Source organism: Octopus bimaculoides, chromosome 24, assembly GCF_046866305.1.
Source record: "Octopus bimaculoides isolate indiv1 chromosome 24, ASM4686630v1, whole genome shotgun sequence".
NCBI classification, from domain to species: Eukaryota; Metazoa; Mollusca; class Cephalopoda; order Octopoda; family Octopodidae; genus Octopus; species Octopus bimaculoides.
In genome coordinates, this window is record NC_142951.1 from 5595129 (window position 1) to 5613427 (window position 18299).

Below are 18299 nucleotides of genomic sequence, written 5' to 3' on the forward strand. Positions count from 1 at the left end.
TCTTATGATGTACTCGCTTTACAAATTAATTTTCCCCATTGAAATTAACTAAAATATAATTAATCCGTTCCAGCCCCAACAAAACCACTCAAAAATAATTTTTTAGGGGTTTTAAAACAGAAAAGGTGTCGTTACAAGTAAAATGACAATTATAAAGAAAGAGAATGCAAAAGAAATATGTAAATGGGTTTCATTAACTGAATTGCCTTAACGATGGGATAATTTGGGTGCTTGTACTGCGGATTTCTGCTCATACTTCAAGACAAAAATTCGCACAAGTCTCCACTCGTACTGCAAATTACTTGTACAATGGAGCACTCGTACTGCGAGGTTCTACTGTGTGTATATATATATATACATATATATATATATACCAGAAAATAAACAGAAATATTGATTTCAAATTTTTGGCACAAGGCCAGCAATTCTGGGGGAGGGAAGGAGTTGATTACATCGACTCCTTAATGTTCAGTTGGTACTTATTTTGTCAACCCTGGAAGGATGAAATGCAAAACCGACCTCGGAGGAATTTGAACCGAGAACATCGAGATGGATGAAATGCCAGTGAGCATTTTTCCACCAGCTCACCGCTTTACAAAGAAGCAAAAATATTACGAAATTGTCTATGAGCACATAATGGCACTCACTCCAGCTTGGAAAGCAATTTAAGGAAAGATGTACATTTGTCAAAAGCAATGCAACAACAATAGAAAGATGCATCGATCCATTATGCTAGCATTGGAAAATGGATGTTAAAAAAAAAAAACTTTCCCCAACTTCACTCAACTGTGCCACTGGGAAAGTAACTTAACTCCACTCGCTTCAGTATGCTAACCAGCAAACAGGCTTCACTCTGTCAGATTGAGTTAACCCTTTGGCAATCAGATTGTTCTGTCAAAAGCAATGCTTATATTATTCACATTGTTTTGATTTAATCATGGATTATCTCATAGCTTCGAGATTTTAATGTGATTGATTGTTTTTAGAATGACATTTTAGGGTACATGTGAGAGGCCAGATCTGGCTGGTTTGAACATAAAACGGGTGGAATATTTGGGCCGGATATGGCCGGTTTAAACGCTAGAGGGTTAAGCAGAAGGAAAAGACTGCAAGTATACAGTTAATAGCTACAAGGAAATGAATCCTCCTCATCATCATCATCATCATTACCATTTTCATCATCGTTATCACTCTCATCATCATCATCATCAACAAGCAGGCACTGGATTGGCAGCATCGCACAAAGAGGCCTGCAGCATTCCTCTGGCTTTTTTCACTTCCAAGTTCAAAAGTCAACATTTGTCTTTCATCCTTTTGGGGTCAATAAAATATATCAGAAAACTACTACAGCCAATACAACTGACTGTTCCTCTTCCCTTCCGAACCAGTTTCTTTTCCAGTAAATCATCATCATCATTATTATTATTATTATTATTGAGTGAGAGAGCAGTGCATGCCATCAAAGTGACACTGAGGTAAAATATACAAAGCCCAGTATACCCATCAGGACTACCCGTCTGATAAGGGTACACCAGGCACATGCATCATGACCATATGTGCGCGTGACATGGTGATCTCATATCAAGATAAACAGTGCATGACCTTGCAGGTGGGGACCAGTTAGAATTTTCTTCAAGTCAAGTAGCCCAGCCTGTTCAAAAATTCCCTGAATAAGGGTTGTGTAAGGATGTTGAACAAAACATCCATGTTTCCAAAGGTGAATTATCCAAACCCCTCGGCAGAATTTGAACTCAGAACGTAGTGACGGGTAAAATGCTCCTAAGCATTTTGTCTGCTGTGTTAATGATTCTGTCAGCTCTCCACCAAAATTTGAAACCATTATTATTATTATTATTATTATTATTAAGGTGGTGAACTGGCTGAACCATTAGCATGCCAGGCAAAATGCTTAGCAGTATTTTGTCTGCCACTATGTTCTGAGTTCAAAGTTCCACCGAGGTCGACTTTGCCTTTCATCCTTTCGAGGTTGATAAACTAAGTACCAGCAAAACACTGGGGTCGATGTAATCGATTTAATCCCCTCCCCCAAACTGCCCTTGTGGCAAAAATTTGAAATCATTATTATTATTATTATTATTATTAAAGCAGCAAACTAGCAGAAACATTAGTTCATCAGGCAAAACACTGAGCAGCATTTTGTTCATCTTTACATTGAGGTCAAATTCTGCCGAGGTCAACTTTGCTTTTCATCCATTCAGGGCTGATAAAATAATACCAGTGAAACACTGGGGTCAATGTAATCAACTAGTCCCATTCCCCCAAATTTCAAGCCTTGTGCCTATTAGCAGAAAGGATGATTATTATTATTATTATTATTATTATTATTATTATTGAGGAGGTCAGCTGGTAGAATTGTTAGAGTACTGGAAAAAATGTCTTGCGTCACGTTCCTGCTATTTTATGTTCTGACCTGCCAAGGTTGACTTAGCCTTTCGTTCTTTCAGGGGTGTTGATAAAATAAAATACCAGTCAAGTACTGAGAGAGTGTGTGCATGTGTGTGTGTATGGGATGGGGGGTGTAATCAAATTCCCTCCTCCCCCTTTGCTCTTTCCTCATAATACTGACCTTTTGCCTGAATGAGATGATGATGATGATGACAATAATGATGACGGTGATGCTTATGATGACCAGTGCTGACAACAATAATGATCACAACAAAAACGGGGGAGGGAGGAGGAGGTGGTGGTGGTGGTGATGGTAAATTGTTATGAAAGATGTTATGGTGTGGGGCTCCAGGCCCCATAATCATAATTTCAGCTCATATGACAAAGATGCTAAAACGTGATGTGAGGGATATTTGGCTGCTATTCCTAGCAAGTAAAGCAACCACATGGAAGGTCTCTCATCATCCCTCTATAGATGTTCGGGTTGCTTCAGAGCCTTTTTTTTTTTTCCTAATCTTTCTTTGTGCTGCACTCAGCTATGTTGTAGGAGTGGAACTGGCTTTGTCAGTCAGATAGACTGAGTCAAACAGAGTTATATGCCCTTGATCACAACATCCTCAACATCATTGTTGTACATCCATTTTTTTTCCATGCAGGAATGGGTTTGATGTTATGTATTGAGGTAAAATAATCCACAGCTGGATACTCTACCAGTCACCAACCCTGCTATCCTTGTTTCTCAAAGATAAGTGCAGGTGTGGTAAGAAGTTTGATTCTCAACCACATGGCTCTGAGTTCAATCGCACTGCGTGGTACTTTAGGCAAGTGTCTTCTACTATAGCTGCAAGCTAACCAAGGCCTTGTGAGTGAATCTGATAGATGGAAACTGTAAGAAACCTATCAGGTGTGTGTGTATACATATATGTGTGTGTGTGGCCAATGCCAGTGCCACCTGACTGGCACCCTTGTCGGTGGCACATAAAAAGCACCATCCAAGCATGGTCAATGCCAGTGCCGCCTGACTGGCTCCTGTGCCAGTGACATATATAAACACCCACTACACTCTTAGTGTGGTTTGACGTTAGGAAGGACATCCAGCTGTAGAAACACTGCCAGATCAGATTGGAGCCTGGTGCAGCCTCCTGGCTTGCCAGTCCTCAGTCAAATCATTCAACCCATGCCAGCATGGAAAGCAGACATTAAACAATGATGATGGTTGATGACATATATATATGTGTTACTGGCTCCTTGCCTCGACATCATGTCACAGCTGTAAGCGAGTGTCACCATCATACAGGGTCCTTCATTCCCGATCTTTCATGAGAATACACGTCTGATCATGGGGGAAATATTAACGTCACTCGGAAAGAGTGAATGTTGATGACAGGAAGGGCGTCCGGCTGAAGAAAATCAGCCCTGACAAAATTCCATCTTGACCCCTGTGAGCGCAGAAAGGTCGCATGTTAAAATGACGGAGGATGACACCGATGGCAACGGTATATTTTTTCCACCGGTTTTCACGTGTCAAAGCTGCTGAGCTACAACGGCATGGATGGATTGCTTACAAGGGACATCAACATAGCATATCCATCATGTAATTGGTATCCTGTGATGATGATGATGAGGGAGGAAGGAAGGAAGGAAGGAAGGAAGGAAGGAAGGGAGGGAGGGAGGGAGGGAGGGAGGGAGGGAATACTGTGCCTAGAGGGAGGAAAAGGTTAGCAAGGAGGAAGGGGAATATTGTCTGAATGGAGGGGAAGGAAGAGGACTAACAAAGTGGGGTGAAAAGGAAGTAATGTGCCTGGGTGGAGGGAAAAGTAGCGAGGAAGAAGAGGAGGATGAGGGAGAAAAACTGTGCCTTGGTGGAGGAGGGTAACAGGGTTTGAACTCATGGCCATCTATATTGCAATAAAAAAAAAATATTAAAAAAAAAATTGGGAAAAAAAAAATCTGCTAAACAATACAAATGACACAGTTACACACAAGACAATGAGTAAGCCCCTTACATGGTCAACTTGCCCTGCAAGAAATAGAAGTCAAATCCTCTTCAAATTACACTCAACTGTCTTAAGTAAAAAAAAAAAAAAAAAAGAGACAGATTAGAGAATGTGATCCTAGGGAAAAGGATGGAATATCTGTGATCGTAGGAGGTCCCTGACTTACTCCTCTCAAGGCTGACCAGGGGCTGAGACAACAACGAACAATGCAGGCAGGTACGTGATTACAAAAGGACTACATTTACCGATGTCGACAAATTGGATGTGGGTGTTTTCGCTTGTTTCTTCGGAGTTTTGATACAATAACCAGATTCTTCTTCTTCATTGTAAAACCGAGAGTTTTTCTTCCGTATTCTCTGAGGCTACAAAATAATTTACAAACAACATTTTCATGGCTTGTGTGTTTGTTTTAATTTTTTAATTTAATTCTACCCTTTAACCATTTCTTCAACAATATATTTCTTAAAAAAAAAAAAAATTCTCTTTTGTTCATTTATTTCAGTTACTGGACTGTGACCAGAATGGGGCACCACTGCCACCACAGGTTTTTTTTTTTTTCTTGGGAGCATTTCTTTGCTCTATTCATTAAGTCCCTTATACCAAACCTGGTACCTTCTCTGGTATATATTTTATCTATCTGATAAGAAATGAAAGGCAAGTCATCACTGGCTTAAAAGGAAGTCAGAACTCAATACTTTGAAGCCCCAAATTCCTTCATACTGCCCCTACACGCACACACAAAGGGTGCCAGTATAATAAGTACCGCATTTAAAACCAGAAATAAAAGAAAAGCAAATATTTAAGAACAAAAGAGAAACGGTAAAGTACAAACAGAAAATACTGGAAACATTTCGACTTCTTTTTTTTAAGGATTTCTTAACACAAATTTTTTGTCGTATTTCATTTTGCTTTTCAATTAATTTTAGCTGGAAATGTGGTAATTACTTTAAATATATCCAATGTATGCAAGTGTATATGTGTGTATGTATATGTGCATGTGTGCATATATATGTATAAGTGTGTGCATATATATGTATGCATATGTGCGTGTGTGCATATATATGCATGTATATATGCGTGTGTATATATATATATATATATATATATATATATATATATATATATATACACACACACACAATGGTCTTCTTTCAGCTTCTGGCTACCAAATCCACTCACAAGGCTTTGGTCAGCCTGAGGCTATATTAGAAGACACTTGCCCAAGGTGCCACACAGTGAGACAGAACCCGGAACCATGTGGTTGGGCAGCAAGCTTCTTACCACATGCATCCCCCTAAAATAATCCAGGTTTTAGATCTGGCCCAGATATTAGAAAGGTTGTGAACCCCTGCTCTAAACACTGGGACCATTTTGTCTCCAAACAACTGTCTTATTTCTCTTAATCTTAGTTTACCTTCCTAATCATCGTGTCCATCTTTGTCCCTTAGTCTTTTATCCCTTACACAGAAAGAGCTGACCAGGATCTGCTCAACAACAATAGCAACAATCAAAGTATCAACTTAACAAAACCATTAACAAGTAATTAACAATACAAATTAAAATAACATAAACTTTTAAAAATCACTTACATTTCCTCGTCGAGGAGGCGTCCTGTAGCAGCCTTTGCCTGGAAAATTGGAAACAAAATGAGAAGAAAAAGGTAATGACTTCATAAACAATACAAGCAAAAGGAATGTTTTACATTCTGCAGTGATCTTGTGATTAAGGACATTATTATTATTATTATTATTATTATTATTAGGTTGTTCTGAAAATAGTGGCCGATTTCAGAATTCTGGAAAAATCAACACAAGGGGCTAAGCATTGAGGGGACAAACAAGGAGGGACAAAGGGATTAAGTCGATTACATCGACCCCAGTGCGTAACTGGTACTTAATTTATTGACCCCAAAAGGATAAAAGGTAAAGTTGACCGTGGCGGAATTTGAACTCAGAACATAAAGACAGATGGAAATGCCACTAAGCATTTTGCCTGGCTTCGTAACGATTCTGCCAGCTCGCCACCCTGATAATAATAATTTCTTTTATTTGCCACAAGGGTATCAGAATGAGCAGGACATTACAGAGACAGTTTACATATAGAAAGGGAGAAGATGGAGATAAGACCAGAAAAAAATTTTTAAAGTGGGGAAAAATTTAAATGAATGAAATGTGTTTAATATTTACCCTCTTTTAGGCTAACTAAAGCCTTCGCCGAGGAACCTGGGAAAAGAGAAAAAGAGGGAGAAAATAAATAATAAAATTAGAAATGAAAGAACAGCAACAAAATACAGAAACACTAGAGAAGTTTGCTCACAATACCATTTCTGCAAAATTTCCTGAAGAAGGGCTCCTATCCTCAAAGTATTGAAATAAAAGGTAGATATACAAACCATACACAACGGTAAATATACAAACCACCATTTCTTGAGAAAATTCAAATCTAGTTGAGGATTGAACTCACAACAGCCAGATGTCAAAGTAGATAGAGACCTCCTTCGGTTATGAATGACCATGGGATTGCACCTAGAAAGTTACCCTCTGAGGTACAAGCCCAGGCAAGGTTGTTTATAGAAGACCAGCAGTTACCCATGCATACCAGCACCCACCTTCCATGCCACCGAAGTTATCCATGAGGAAGGCAAAGGGGCCGATACACCTCCACACCAGTGATGTCGCAACTCATTTCTACAACTGAATGAACTGGAGCAACATGAAATAAAGCGTCTTGCTCAAGAACACAACACAGCCTGGTCTGGAAATCGAACTCACTACCTCATGATTTTGAGCCTGACACCCTTACCACTGAGCCATGCGCCTTCACTTTTTTTTTCTTTTTTCAAAGTAGATACTGTTGTTGAAAATAAAGACATCAATCAATGAATTAACTGCTCCACCCCCTTCCCATCCCCACTCCCAAACAATCAGTCACCTTCATATCAATATCACCTGTGCTCTAAATAATAGGGACAGGAGGCCCGCTATATAATTGCGCTTATACTAAAATAACTGGGGGGGAGTTTGTAAAGTTAATTCTGCGAAAGGAACAGCTGTTAAGCTATTGCAACTGTACAGTAAGATAGGAGTCAGTCAGTCAATTACTGTACAGTGTGTAATAAGTAGGTCAGTACATGACCACAGGAAATATTCAGTGAAGGGGGTGGGGGAGGGTAACAAATAAATACAGATTTTGTATCAGGTTAAACTAAACATATAATAAATGATACATATATACATAGATACATATAAATATGATATACATACATATAAATATGATACATATAAACATATATGATACATACATACATACATACATACATATATATATATATATATATATATATATATATATATATATATATATATACACGTATGGGTGTGTGTGTGTGTGTGTGTACATGAATGAGATATTTAAGTTACCAAGAAAAGCAAGTGTGTGTGTGTGTGTGCATGTAGATGTATGTATATCACATGATCACATGACCGACCAGACTATCACGTTATACATCACTGCTCACAATGCACTTTGCATCATTTTAGACTTTGAATGGTACTACCCTGCTGGCTAGATGCAGGGTGTTAGGAAGGGCATCCAGCTATAAGACTCATGCCAAAACAGACACAGAAGCCTGGTGTAGTCTTCTACCTGACTGGCCTCTGTCAAACTGTCCAACCCATGCCAACATGGAAGGTAGACGTTAAATGATGATGATGATGATCAAAGCAAAGACAATTTGTTGATGTGTGACAACAACCCAACCTTCACCTGAAAGGATTTTCATACAATGTAAATGTAAATAAGCACACACACACACGTGATCGTTTCCAGGGCTGCTGACCGGCTCCTGCTCTGGTGGCACATAAAAAGCCGGTGGCACGTGAAAAGCAACATTCGAGCAAGGTCGTTACCAGTGCCACTGAACTGGCTCCTGTGCAGGTGGCACATAAAAAACACCATTTAAGCATGGCCGTCGCCAGTACCGCCTGACTGGCCCTTGTGCCGGCGGAACGTAAAAGCACCCACTACACTCTCGGAGTCGTTGGCACTAGGAAGGGCATCCAGCTGTAGAAACTCTGCCAGATCAGATTGGAGCCTGGTGCAGCCATCTGACTCGCCAGTCCTCAGTCAAACCGTCCAACCCATGCTAGCATGGAAAGCCAACGCTAACCAAAGATGATGATGATATATACACACACATTTGAAGCAGCATCTTTGTGGTTGGGTGCTCTTCCTATCACCACCATTTAATTATTTTTCAAATAAGGCAATTTTTTCCCCTGTGCTCACAAGTTTTCCAAAGTGCAAATCAACCAGTTGTAATATCAACAAGCAATGTAAACATCATACCAACATTTCGCTCAAATAGTCATAAGCAAGACCAAGGAAAATACTGGTTAGGGTGAGTAAGTTTGCAAGAGCATGAAAGGAGGAAATGGAGGCAGAGGAAGAAGAATTTAGTGAGTGGTGATGTGCAAAATGGGCTTCCTACAGTTTCCATCTATGAAACTCACTAATAAGAAATTGGTCAGCCTGCAGCTGTAGTTATAGTTGGTACCATTACAATTCCACACACTGTAAAAATGACTGACAAGCAAACAGGTAAACAGACGTGTGATTGTACGAAGAGCACTTCAAACGTAATTAGTAGCGACTTCTCTTGAAAAATCAACAAAATTTGGCATTGTGCTGTTATCAAGTACCTGCAGAGAAAGGGGCTGACCTCCAAGGACATAGTTGCTACATTAAGAGATGACACTCCAACTTTATCAACAGTGCAAAAGGGGGCAGATAAATTTAGGAAGAGAAGGGAGAGTTTTGAAGATGACTCAAGGTTGGAATGTACTGCAACTGCCACCTATGAGGAAAACATCGATTGTGTTCACCACCTGCTGATGGATGACAGGTAATTAACTGTAAATCAAACAGCCAATGCTATCAGCATATCTCATGAGAGAGTTGAGAATGTTTTGCACAGTGAACTTGACATGATGAAGGTTTCTGCTTGGTGGGCACCACATTTTCTGACAACTGAAAGTGCACCAGACTGGTCACATCACAAGAAAATTTAACATTGTTTGAAGCAAATCCAGCTGGTTTCCTTGAATGTTTCCTAACCCCAGAAGGGTAAGTGTTGGCTTCATCATTCTGAGCCAGAAACAAAGAGACAATCCATGCGGCAGAAAAAAACCCACTCCTCACCTGCTCCTAACAAGTCCAAGGTTGTTTCGTCTACAGTAATCCCTCGCCTCTCACGGATGTCACATTCCAAAACCCCATCAATAGGTGTAAATCCACGAGGTAGAAACAGTACTGTACTGTATATTTTTTTTTATTATTATTTTTATAATCTGTATATATCTATTTTATTATTTTTATATATTTGAGCTTTTATAAACTCTATCCACATTCTTAGGAGTACCTGTGTCTTCTCTTCTTTTGCCTCCCAAATTTCGTTTTCCATACAGTATGGGCGATTCTTTGGTTACACATCTACGTATTTTCTTTTAATATATTTCAATTAATGTGTTATACAGTGCACTATTGTATTGTATTTTTATTTATTAATTTATTAATTTCTAGGCATAAAAATGATTATTTTATTTACCACAGAAATAATTAAAATCTAAAAAAATATAAATACCCATCAGCCACAGTAACCCGAGATAAACCGAGGAGTCTGCAATATAAATTTACATATATTAGCTACACTCTACACTATGAGTGGTTGGCGTTAGGAAGGGCATCCAGCTGTAGAAACTCTGCCAAATTTAGATTGGAGCCTGGTGTTGCCATCCGGTTTCACCAGTCCTCAGTCAAATCGTCCAACCCATGCTAGCATGGAAAGCGGACGTTAAACGATGATGATGATGATGATGATTAGCCAGAAAAATCCGTGATGTACTGAAGGCATGATAGGTGGACCGCGATATGGCAAGGGATTACTGTATAAGGAAAGTGATGGCCTAAGATTTTGGGGACACAAAAGGCATTGTTTATTGACTAGCTTCAAAAGGACCATACCATCAATGATGGTATGGTCATGTCAACTTACTGAAGCAGTTATGAAAGTCTATCAAGATCAAATGCCTGGGAAAACTGGTGAAAGGGGTCTTGTTTCATCAACACAATGCTCCAGCACACAAGTCCTTGCTGTCAATGGCTGTTGTATGTGATGACAGCTTTGAACTGGTTTGTGTAGCGGGTGCTTTTACGCGCCACCGGCATGAGGGCCAAGCAGGCGGTACTGGCAACAGCAACGCTCAAATGGCGTTTTTACCCGTCGCCTGCACAGGAGCCAGTCCAGCGTCACTGGCAATGCCCTCGCTCGAATGTTGTTTTCCACGTACCACCGGCACAAGTGTCAGTAAGACAACGCTGGTAACGATTATGCTTGAATGGTGCTTTTTACGTGCCACCGGCACGGGGGCCAGTCAGCAGCTCTGACAACGATCACGCTCGGATGGTGATATATATATAATGTGAAGGTGTTTTGGGCTGTGTTCTTGAGCAAGACACTTTATTTCACGTTGCTCCAGTTCACTCAGCTATAGAAATGAGTTGTGATGTCACTGGTGCCAAACTGTATCCGCCATTGCCTCTCAATTGGATAACATCAGTGGCATGAAGAAGGGAGGTTGGTATGCATGGGTAACTGCTGGTCTTCCATAAACAACCTTGGCCAAACTTGTTCCTCAGAGGGTAACTTTCTAGGTGCAATCCCATGGTCATTCATGACCAAAGGGTGTCATATATATATATATATGTACACATACTTATGCATCAAGAGGTGCTGATCTCTAATGGTAGAGGGGACATGTGGAAGGGGTGAACCCAGGAAGACATGGGACGATGTGGTGAGAAAGGATCTACAAACACTGGGACTCACAGAGAGGATGGTAGGGGGCCCGAGACCCCTAGTGGTTTTCTGGGCTTGAACAAAAAAGAAATCAAGCTAAGTAAAAGTGTGGTCAGCATACATACATATATACACACACATATGTATCATATATTACATCTATACATCATAATATATTGTAGAGTGGTTGGTGTTAGGAAGGACATCCAGCTGTAAAAGCCCTGCCAAAACAGAGTAGCCTAGGGTAGAGTTTTCTACCTGGCCAGATCCTGTGAACCATCCTACCCATGCATGCCTGGAAGATGGGTGTCAAACAGTGATGATGATATATGCGTGTGTGTGTGTGTGTGTGTGTGATATACCATGAATATATTATATATACACATACAAGTATATTAATGGTCCACCAAGGCTTGCCCACAACGACAAAAACAAATTATGTAACCAGTTGTGTACGGTGAAAGAGAAATCAAGATCTGTCTAATTCTCCAATACACACACAAACATATATATGCTGAACAAAAGAGCCTTTATGTAATCATTGTACATGCTAGAAATAACAGCCAAGTCTCTTGCAAAACACACTTTGCCTTATTAAAGGAAGGATACTGGATAAGTGTAGTCTTTGAACCACTGTGTCTGAAATAGAATAAAAGGCTGAACTGAAATGGTCACGGCCGGGTAGCTTTTGATAACGGTTTCATGGTTCAGTAGATATGTAAGTAGATTGAACATATACACACATATAATGTATAGATTAAATACACAAACATATATGGATATAAACACACACACACACACATATATATATATATATATACATATATATATATATATATAAACACACAAGTATACATGTGTATAAACACACACACACATTATATATATATATATATATATATATATATATATATATTTTAAGTATTCACATTAAGATCGTGAGCAAGCGAGCCTCCTGTACGATTTAAAAGGCTGAGGGGTGGTGGTGCTCTTGAAAGGAAATCAATCAACATGCAATACCGATTCTAAATATAGACCGAAATTATATCAGAATTAAAGGGGAGGGGTTTGCGCAAACAGGGGCAACTGTGCCACGGTGCTTGTTGTTGTTGTTGTGTGGGGCATCAAATAACTTTTACCCTAAATAGGAGATAACGGTTTGGCTTAGGAATCAAAAAGGAGGTGGGGAGAGAAGGGGTAAGAGGAATGTGACTGATTTTGGGACCCAGGTTCAAAGAAGGACACTTGGGATTTCATGATTTCACAGCCCGAGAGGAGAGAATAACGCTGAAGTGACATTGATGCCTTCCTCAGATCAACCAGAAAATTTATGTGGAATGATGTAAACACAACCAAAGAGAAAGGGTGGAAAGAAGAGGCTTTGGACTTGGGTCCGGGTCCAAAGTGTATACATACATGCATATACATGTGTGTGTGTATATATATATATAATTATATATACCCACACACACACATAGATGCGGTGGGAGGGGCGATACTTGAAGGGGTTTAGTAAGATTAACATTAGGCAAGGGTTATATATAAACAATAATTAATTAAACAAAATTGATTACACAGCTGACGGAAAGGCATTACGGGAATGAATTTACTAATTAATGCGAGATTAGACAGACAAGTCACATCGGTGAGCCCTGTAAAGCCGTGACGAGACTGACGTGTGTATATATGCACATTATATATATATATATATATATATATATATATATATATATATATATACATTCACACACACACACAAACGTATATGATGAAATGTTAGATATAAAATACAAACATTCTCTCTGGAAGGAGAATGTAATTTCAAAAAAATATCTAGTGAAGTCTGACATAGTACAACAAATATAATCTATAAATAAATAAAAAAAAAAGCACTCCTATAAGGTGTGGAGGTCTATATAATTGCGTGCGTATATGTGTGCGATTGATAGCTTTGCATGTATGTATATAGATACGTAGATAACTACATCGAGATATGTATATGTGTATGTATATATATATATACACAGGCCAGAAAAAAGAGGCAATTACGGAATGGTATCATGAGAAATGTGTATACCGTTGGAAACTAACAAGGAAGACGAAGATATTGCGATAATTAAAGATATTATGCACCACCCCAAAAGGTATCGAGAACTCTACAAAGCAGTCACGAATTATATACACACACACTATGTGTATATATATATATATATATATATATATATATATATATATACACTCACACTTTTGTGTGTGGTTAGATATCGAATTAAGCAAGTGGGGAGGGGGTTAGATACAGCATTAAGTGTGTGTGTATATATGTGTGGTTAGATATAGAATTTAAGTGTTATACGAGTGTGTGTGCATACATATAATATGTGTATTAGAAGTAGCTATAGAATATGTATAGTATTACACACGTATATGTGTGTATGCATTTATATATACATATATAAATATACATACATGTGTGTGTGTGTGTAATATATGTGTAATCTATGTGGGTGAGTATTAGCTGAAGAATGTATGTGCAGTGTATGTCTATTATTATATGTGTATGCATATGTATATAATTAGTATGTGTGTATATATATATATGCGTGTGTGTGTGCTCGTATTAGAATGTATGTATAATAAATATATACATTCTAATATATTAGTACATACTTTACAGATATATATATATATATATATATAGGCATATATACAGACACACGTATACACACGGGTACAGAAATACCAAGACGGGTAGATAATTAAAAGGCGGTTAATTAGAAAGGAAAGAGAATTTAAACAAGAAAAACACACAATAACAAGTAAAAACGGCATCAAATTAAGGTAATGTCTGCCCCACAAGACAACACCACATCAATATATGTATAATATATAAACATAAGGCCTTTGTTGGAGAGCCATGAAGGCCTTGTGGACGGGGTAGGGTTAGAAGAGGAGTTTAGGGGCATCGGAAGACGGGGCATGGACGGATTTGACATGTAATATTTATAATAACAGAAAGTGGTGTCTCCTCCATAAGTGGCAAAACAGGGGTGGATATTAGTGGATAGGTGGAAGTAAAGGAGTGTGTAGCGGGGCTGTGGGGCGTGTGATGTCGATTATGAGTGGTCATCGGTGTTGGGTGGATGTAGGGTGTGATGATGAATGGTGGTTTGGGAGACGAAGAGCGGGGGAAACGATGGAACGACCGAGCTAAACAAACAAACAAACTCACTTTCCAATGACTCTTCCGCCATCTTGATCGCGCCTCTTTTTAAAAACTTTCACTACGTTACTTCTGTAGGCTGATCGCTGATTGGTCGGATCTGCGGACGGAGGAGTGGGAAGCGGAGGAGGAGAAAGAGAGGGAGAAGAAGGAAAGCGAGGGGGAGAAAACAAAGAGAAGGAGAAGAAGGAAAGCGAGGGAGGAAAAAAGAGATGAACAAGGGTGAGAGGGAGGAAGGGGGTTTAGAATTTTTTACTTGTCGTCACCTTCGTCTCCACCACCACCACCACCACCACCAGCAAGACAACTTAAGTAGCAGCAGCAGCAGCAACGTTGCTGCTGCTGCTGCATTTGTTACGTTAGGGCGGGGAAGACGACGGTAGCGACGAAGTGTCGGCGTAAGTTTTTTTTATTTTAGTCACGATATTGACGGGTGGTGTCGATGGGGGGGGGGGCAGGAAAGAGGTGATGATGATGATGATGACGATGCTCCTGATGACTATGATGATTAATCAAAATTTTGCTCATGATTGATCAATGATGATGACCACAGCAAGGCGGGGGGGATTACATGTCACCGGAGGTGGGGAAGGCGAGTTAGACGTTGTTGTTTAGCAACACACACACACACACACCAACCCCGGATGAAATACAGATATTATGAATGAACTCACTGCGATTCGAACTCATATCGAATCATTTACATCTTCACTGTAGCTTTCTCTTTGTTGATGCTGCTGTTGTTGTTGTTGTTGTTGTACATATCAACCTTGACAACTGTTGTCAGTTTCAAGACGACGAGATGGGAGATATCGAGGAGTCTCTCCGGATTCGTGGACCCCTAATTCTCCGCATTACGAGGTCACAACTTCCACACCTCCGCACCCCACCCACCCCGCCGTACTATGGACATGAGATTAGAATTTTGCAGGAAAAAAATCGAAAGACGAATTCTTCAAGCCGACCCAACCAGCGCTGGAGACCCTGGGGCAGAACCAAGAACGAGATGGTTGGATAACGTCCATGGTTCCAGTTGGTCACGCTCGGGAACCCAGCTGGAAAGTCTAATGACAGTTGCTTCTGTTAGGACCCTAAGGAGGAGGCGCCCGAAGACACTCCTCCCATGACCCTCCCAAGAATAGTGGGCGGAGAAAATGGCTGGCTGGCTAGACTAGGGCGTGGTTTGAGGGACATCTGCCTGCTATTTCTCCCTCATTAGCGCTGTAACTAGGTGTTTGTTGTTGTTTACTACTGTGGTTATGTTTCTCATTATTTTTTTTTATCGTTAGCTTATTACTCTTTTATTCTCTTTTTACTCTTTTACTTGTTTCAGTCTTTTGACTGTGGCCATGCTGGAACACCGCCTTTAGTCGAGCAACTCGACCCCAGGACTTATTCTTTGGAAGCCTAGTACTTATTCTTTCGGTCTCTTTTGCTGAACCGCTAAGTTACGGGGACGTGAACACACTAGCATCGGTTGTCAAGCGATGTTGGGGGGGGGGGGACAAACACAGACACACATACATGAATATATATATATATATATATATATATATATATATATATACATATATAAGACGGGCTTCTTTTAGTTTCCATCTACCAAATCCACTCACAAGGCTTTGGTCGGCCCGAGGCTATAGTAGAAGACACTTGCCCAAGGTGCCACGCAGTGGGACTGAACCCGGAACAATGTGGTTGGTAAGCAAGCTACTTACCACACAGCCACTCCTAAGCCTATTGTTCATTTTGTTATTTTTGTTATTGTTTAACCCCTGTTCAACCCCGATCGAGCGCTGACCTCTGATCAAAAGCATTCCAACCGTGACTATCGATTCTTTTATCCTAGGCACGCTCAGTCAGTATATTCAATTCCACATTATCTAAACTGTCCTTCTTTTCTCGACGGCTTGCTGTGTTCTGAAGAAGGTGTGGTTGTTATTTCTAACAACTTAGAAGTTCCTTCTTTCACTCGATTTTCTTGTTGTTGTTGTTTAGCCTTGGGTCAGTCCTTGACTGAGCAGCTCAGTCAGAGCATTCTACTCGTAAATGTTCCGTCATTTAGGAGAGTGTCTCATATTTAGGGGTTAAGGGGGGGGGGAAGATTTGGCTGCTATTTCTAGTAGATCGATGACCCACGTAAAGTTTTGCTGTTGTTGCTTAGCCCCCCAGGTAGGGGAAGGAAGAAGAAGAAGAAGACATACATACATACATACATACGTTCGTTACATACTATCTCCAACTTTGAAGCTAGAATTATCAGCCCCCGTTAACCCAACTGGTTAATCTTCAGATGAATGAACTGCGGGATTCTTCTATTCAAGACCGTTGTGATTTTCGACTGGAACTTGACTTTGCCATTTATAAAGTTACTACAAACGATATATGGCTAGACACGACAGCATCAGCAACACAGTAACTACAAAGCACATTTTTTTCTCTGGAGCTATGAACTGAATAATGATTTAACTGTCATAAAAGAGAGAAACGAAACCCTGCTGTTGGATACATGAACAGATTGAAAGCATATCGAGACGATCCAGCACCCAGCTCTAAATTATTTTACTGCGAAACAATTATGCTAACAAGCAACATTTGTGGAACATTGGAAGAAAGTTAGTGAATGTAACTTTATTTTAAAAAAAAGAGATCTGAAATTAACTTCCTTCTAAACAGTATAAATTTTTTAAAATCTGACCTACGTTAGAACACCACATGCTTTCATAATTAGTGACATTCCAACGGATACTATACTGTCTGCCAGCCAAACTACATTGCGTGCAAAAGCAACTGACCATTGTCCATTTGTTACGACTATGGTAAGTAGCAGGCACAACAGCAAGGATCGTTGTAGCAATTGTCAGGGTTATATATCGGTAAAAATAACATTTTCCAAGTAAAAATAACTGGCTTTGAAGCACACTTTCGAAGAGAGAGTATTCTCTATCAAAGTACGTAAAAGACCCACCAGACACGATTTTAAAAGCTGTTATTGAAATTGGAGAGAAGTGTTTACAATAGGCGCAGGAGTAGCTGTGTGGTAAGTAGCTTGCTTAACAACCACATGGTTCCGGGTTCATTCCCACTGCGTGGCAGCTTGGGCAAGTGTCTACTACTATAGCCTTGGGCTGATTAAAGCCTTGTGAGTGGATTTGGTAGACGGAAACTAAAAGAAGCCCGTCGTATATATGTAAATATATATATGTGTGTTTGTGTATATGTTTGTGCGTCTGTGTTTGTCCACCCCTCCCACCAACATCGCTTGACAACCGATGCTGGTGTGTTTACGTCCCCCGTAATTTAGCGGTTCGGCAAAGGAGACCGATAGAATAAGTACTAGGCTTCCAAAGAATAAGTCCTGGGGCCGATTTGCTCGACTAAAGGCGGTGCTCCCGCATGGCCGCAGTCAAATGACTGAAACAAGTAAAAGAGTGTATATAATGAACCCTCATTCTGGTACAATAACGTCTGTCTGTATGTCCGGTTTACTTCTGCAAAACAATACATGAACGACACTCTATAAAAGAAAACAAAAGTGAAACAACGAAAACAGTGACGTCATGAGTTTTGAAGACAAGACAAAAAGTTAACTGATTTACTGAAGACCAACAGCCAATGTGACGATGCTTATTGCTTGCAAACAAGCAAATCATTATACGTCTCACCAAAGTGGAATAAGGAGATAACAAAAACAGGACATTCAGTTACAAACTGATCACGTTCAAGTAGGAGCTTCAAAGCTGTCAGTGAGAAATTACCGTATCAAAGGAGAATGCTGTTGGCACTCCGTCGCTTACGACGTCGAGGGTCCCAGTTGATC

At 40.0% G+C, this 18299-nt stretch overlaps 1 protein-coding gene across 3 annotated transcripts in view; it reads right to left on the reverse strand.

Annotated features, from left to right (window-relative positions):
• LOC106880031 (protein lin-9 homolog) overlaps window positions 1–14602 on the reverse strand; it is a 29224-nt gene extending 14622 nt beyond the window's left edge. Inside the window, exons 1-4 of one of the 3 annotated variants that reach the window (XM_089341439.1) lie at window positions 14489–14601; window positions 6590–6625; window positions 5993–6030; window positions 4649–4765 (exon numbers count right to left, since the gene is read on the reverse strand). In XM_089341439.1, the coding sequence (XP_089197565.1) occupies window positions 4649–4765; window positions 5993–6030; window positions 6590–6625; window positions 14489–14510 (213 nt within the window). In that variant the 5' untranslated portion in view covers window positions 14511–14601. Of the gene's footprint in view, window positions 1–4648; window positions 4766–5992; window positions 6031–6589; window positions 6626–10044; window positions 10064–14488 lie in introns of those variants that run through there. The other 2 variants (XM_089341440.1, XM_089341441.1) reach the window with 2 other exon arrangements.
• Window positions 14603–18299: the final 3697 nt, after the last annotated feature.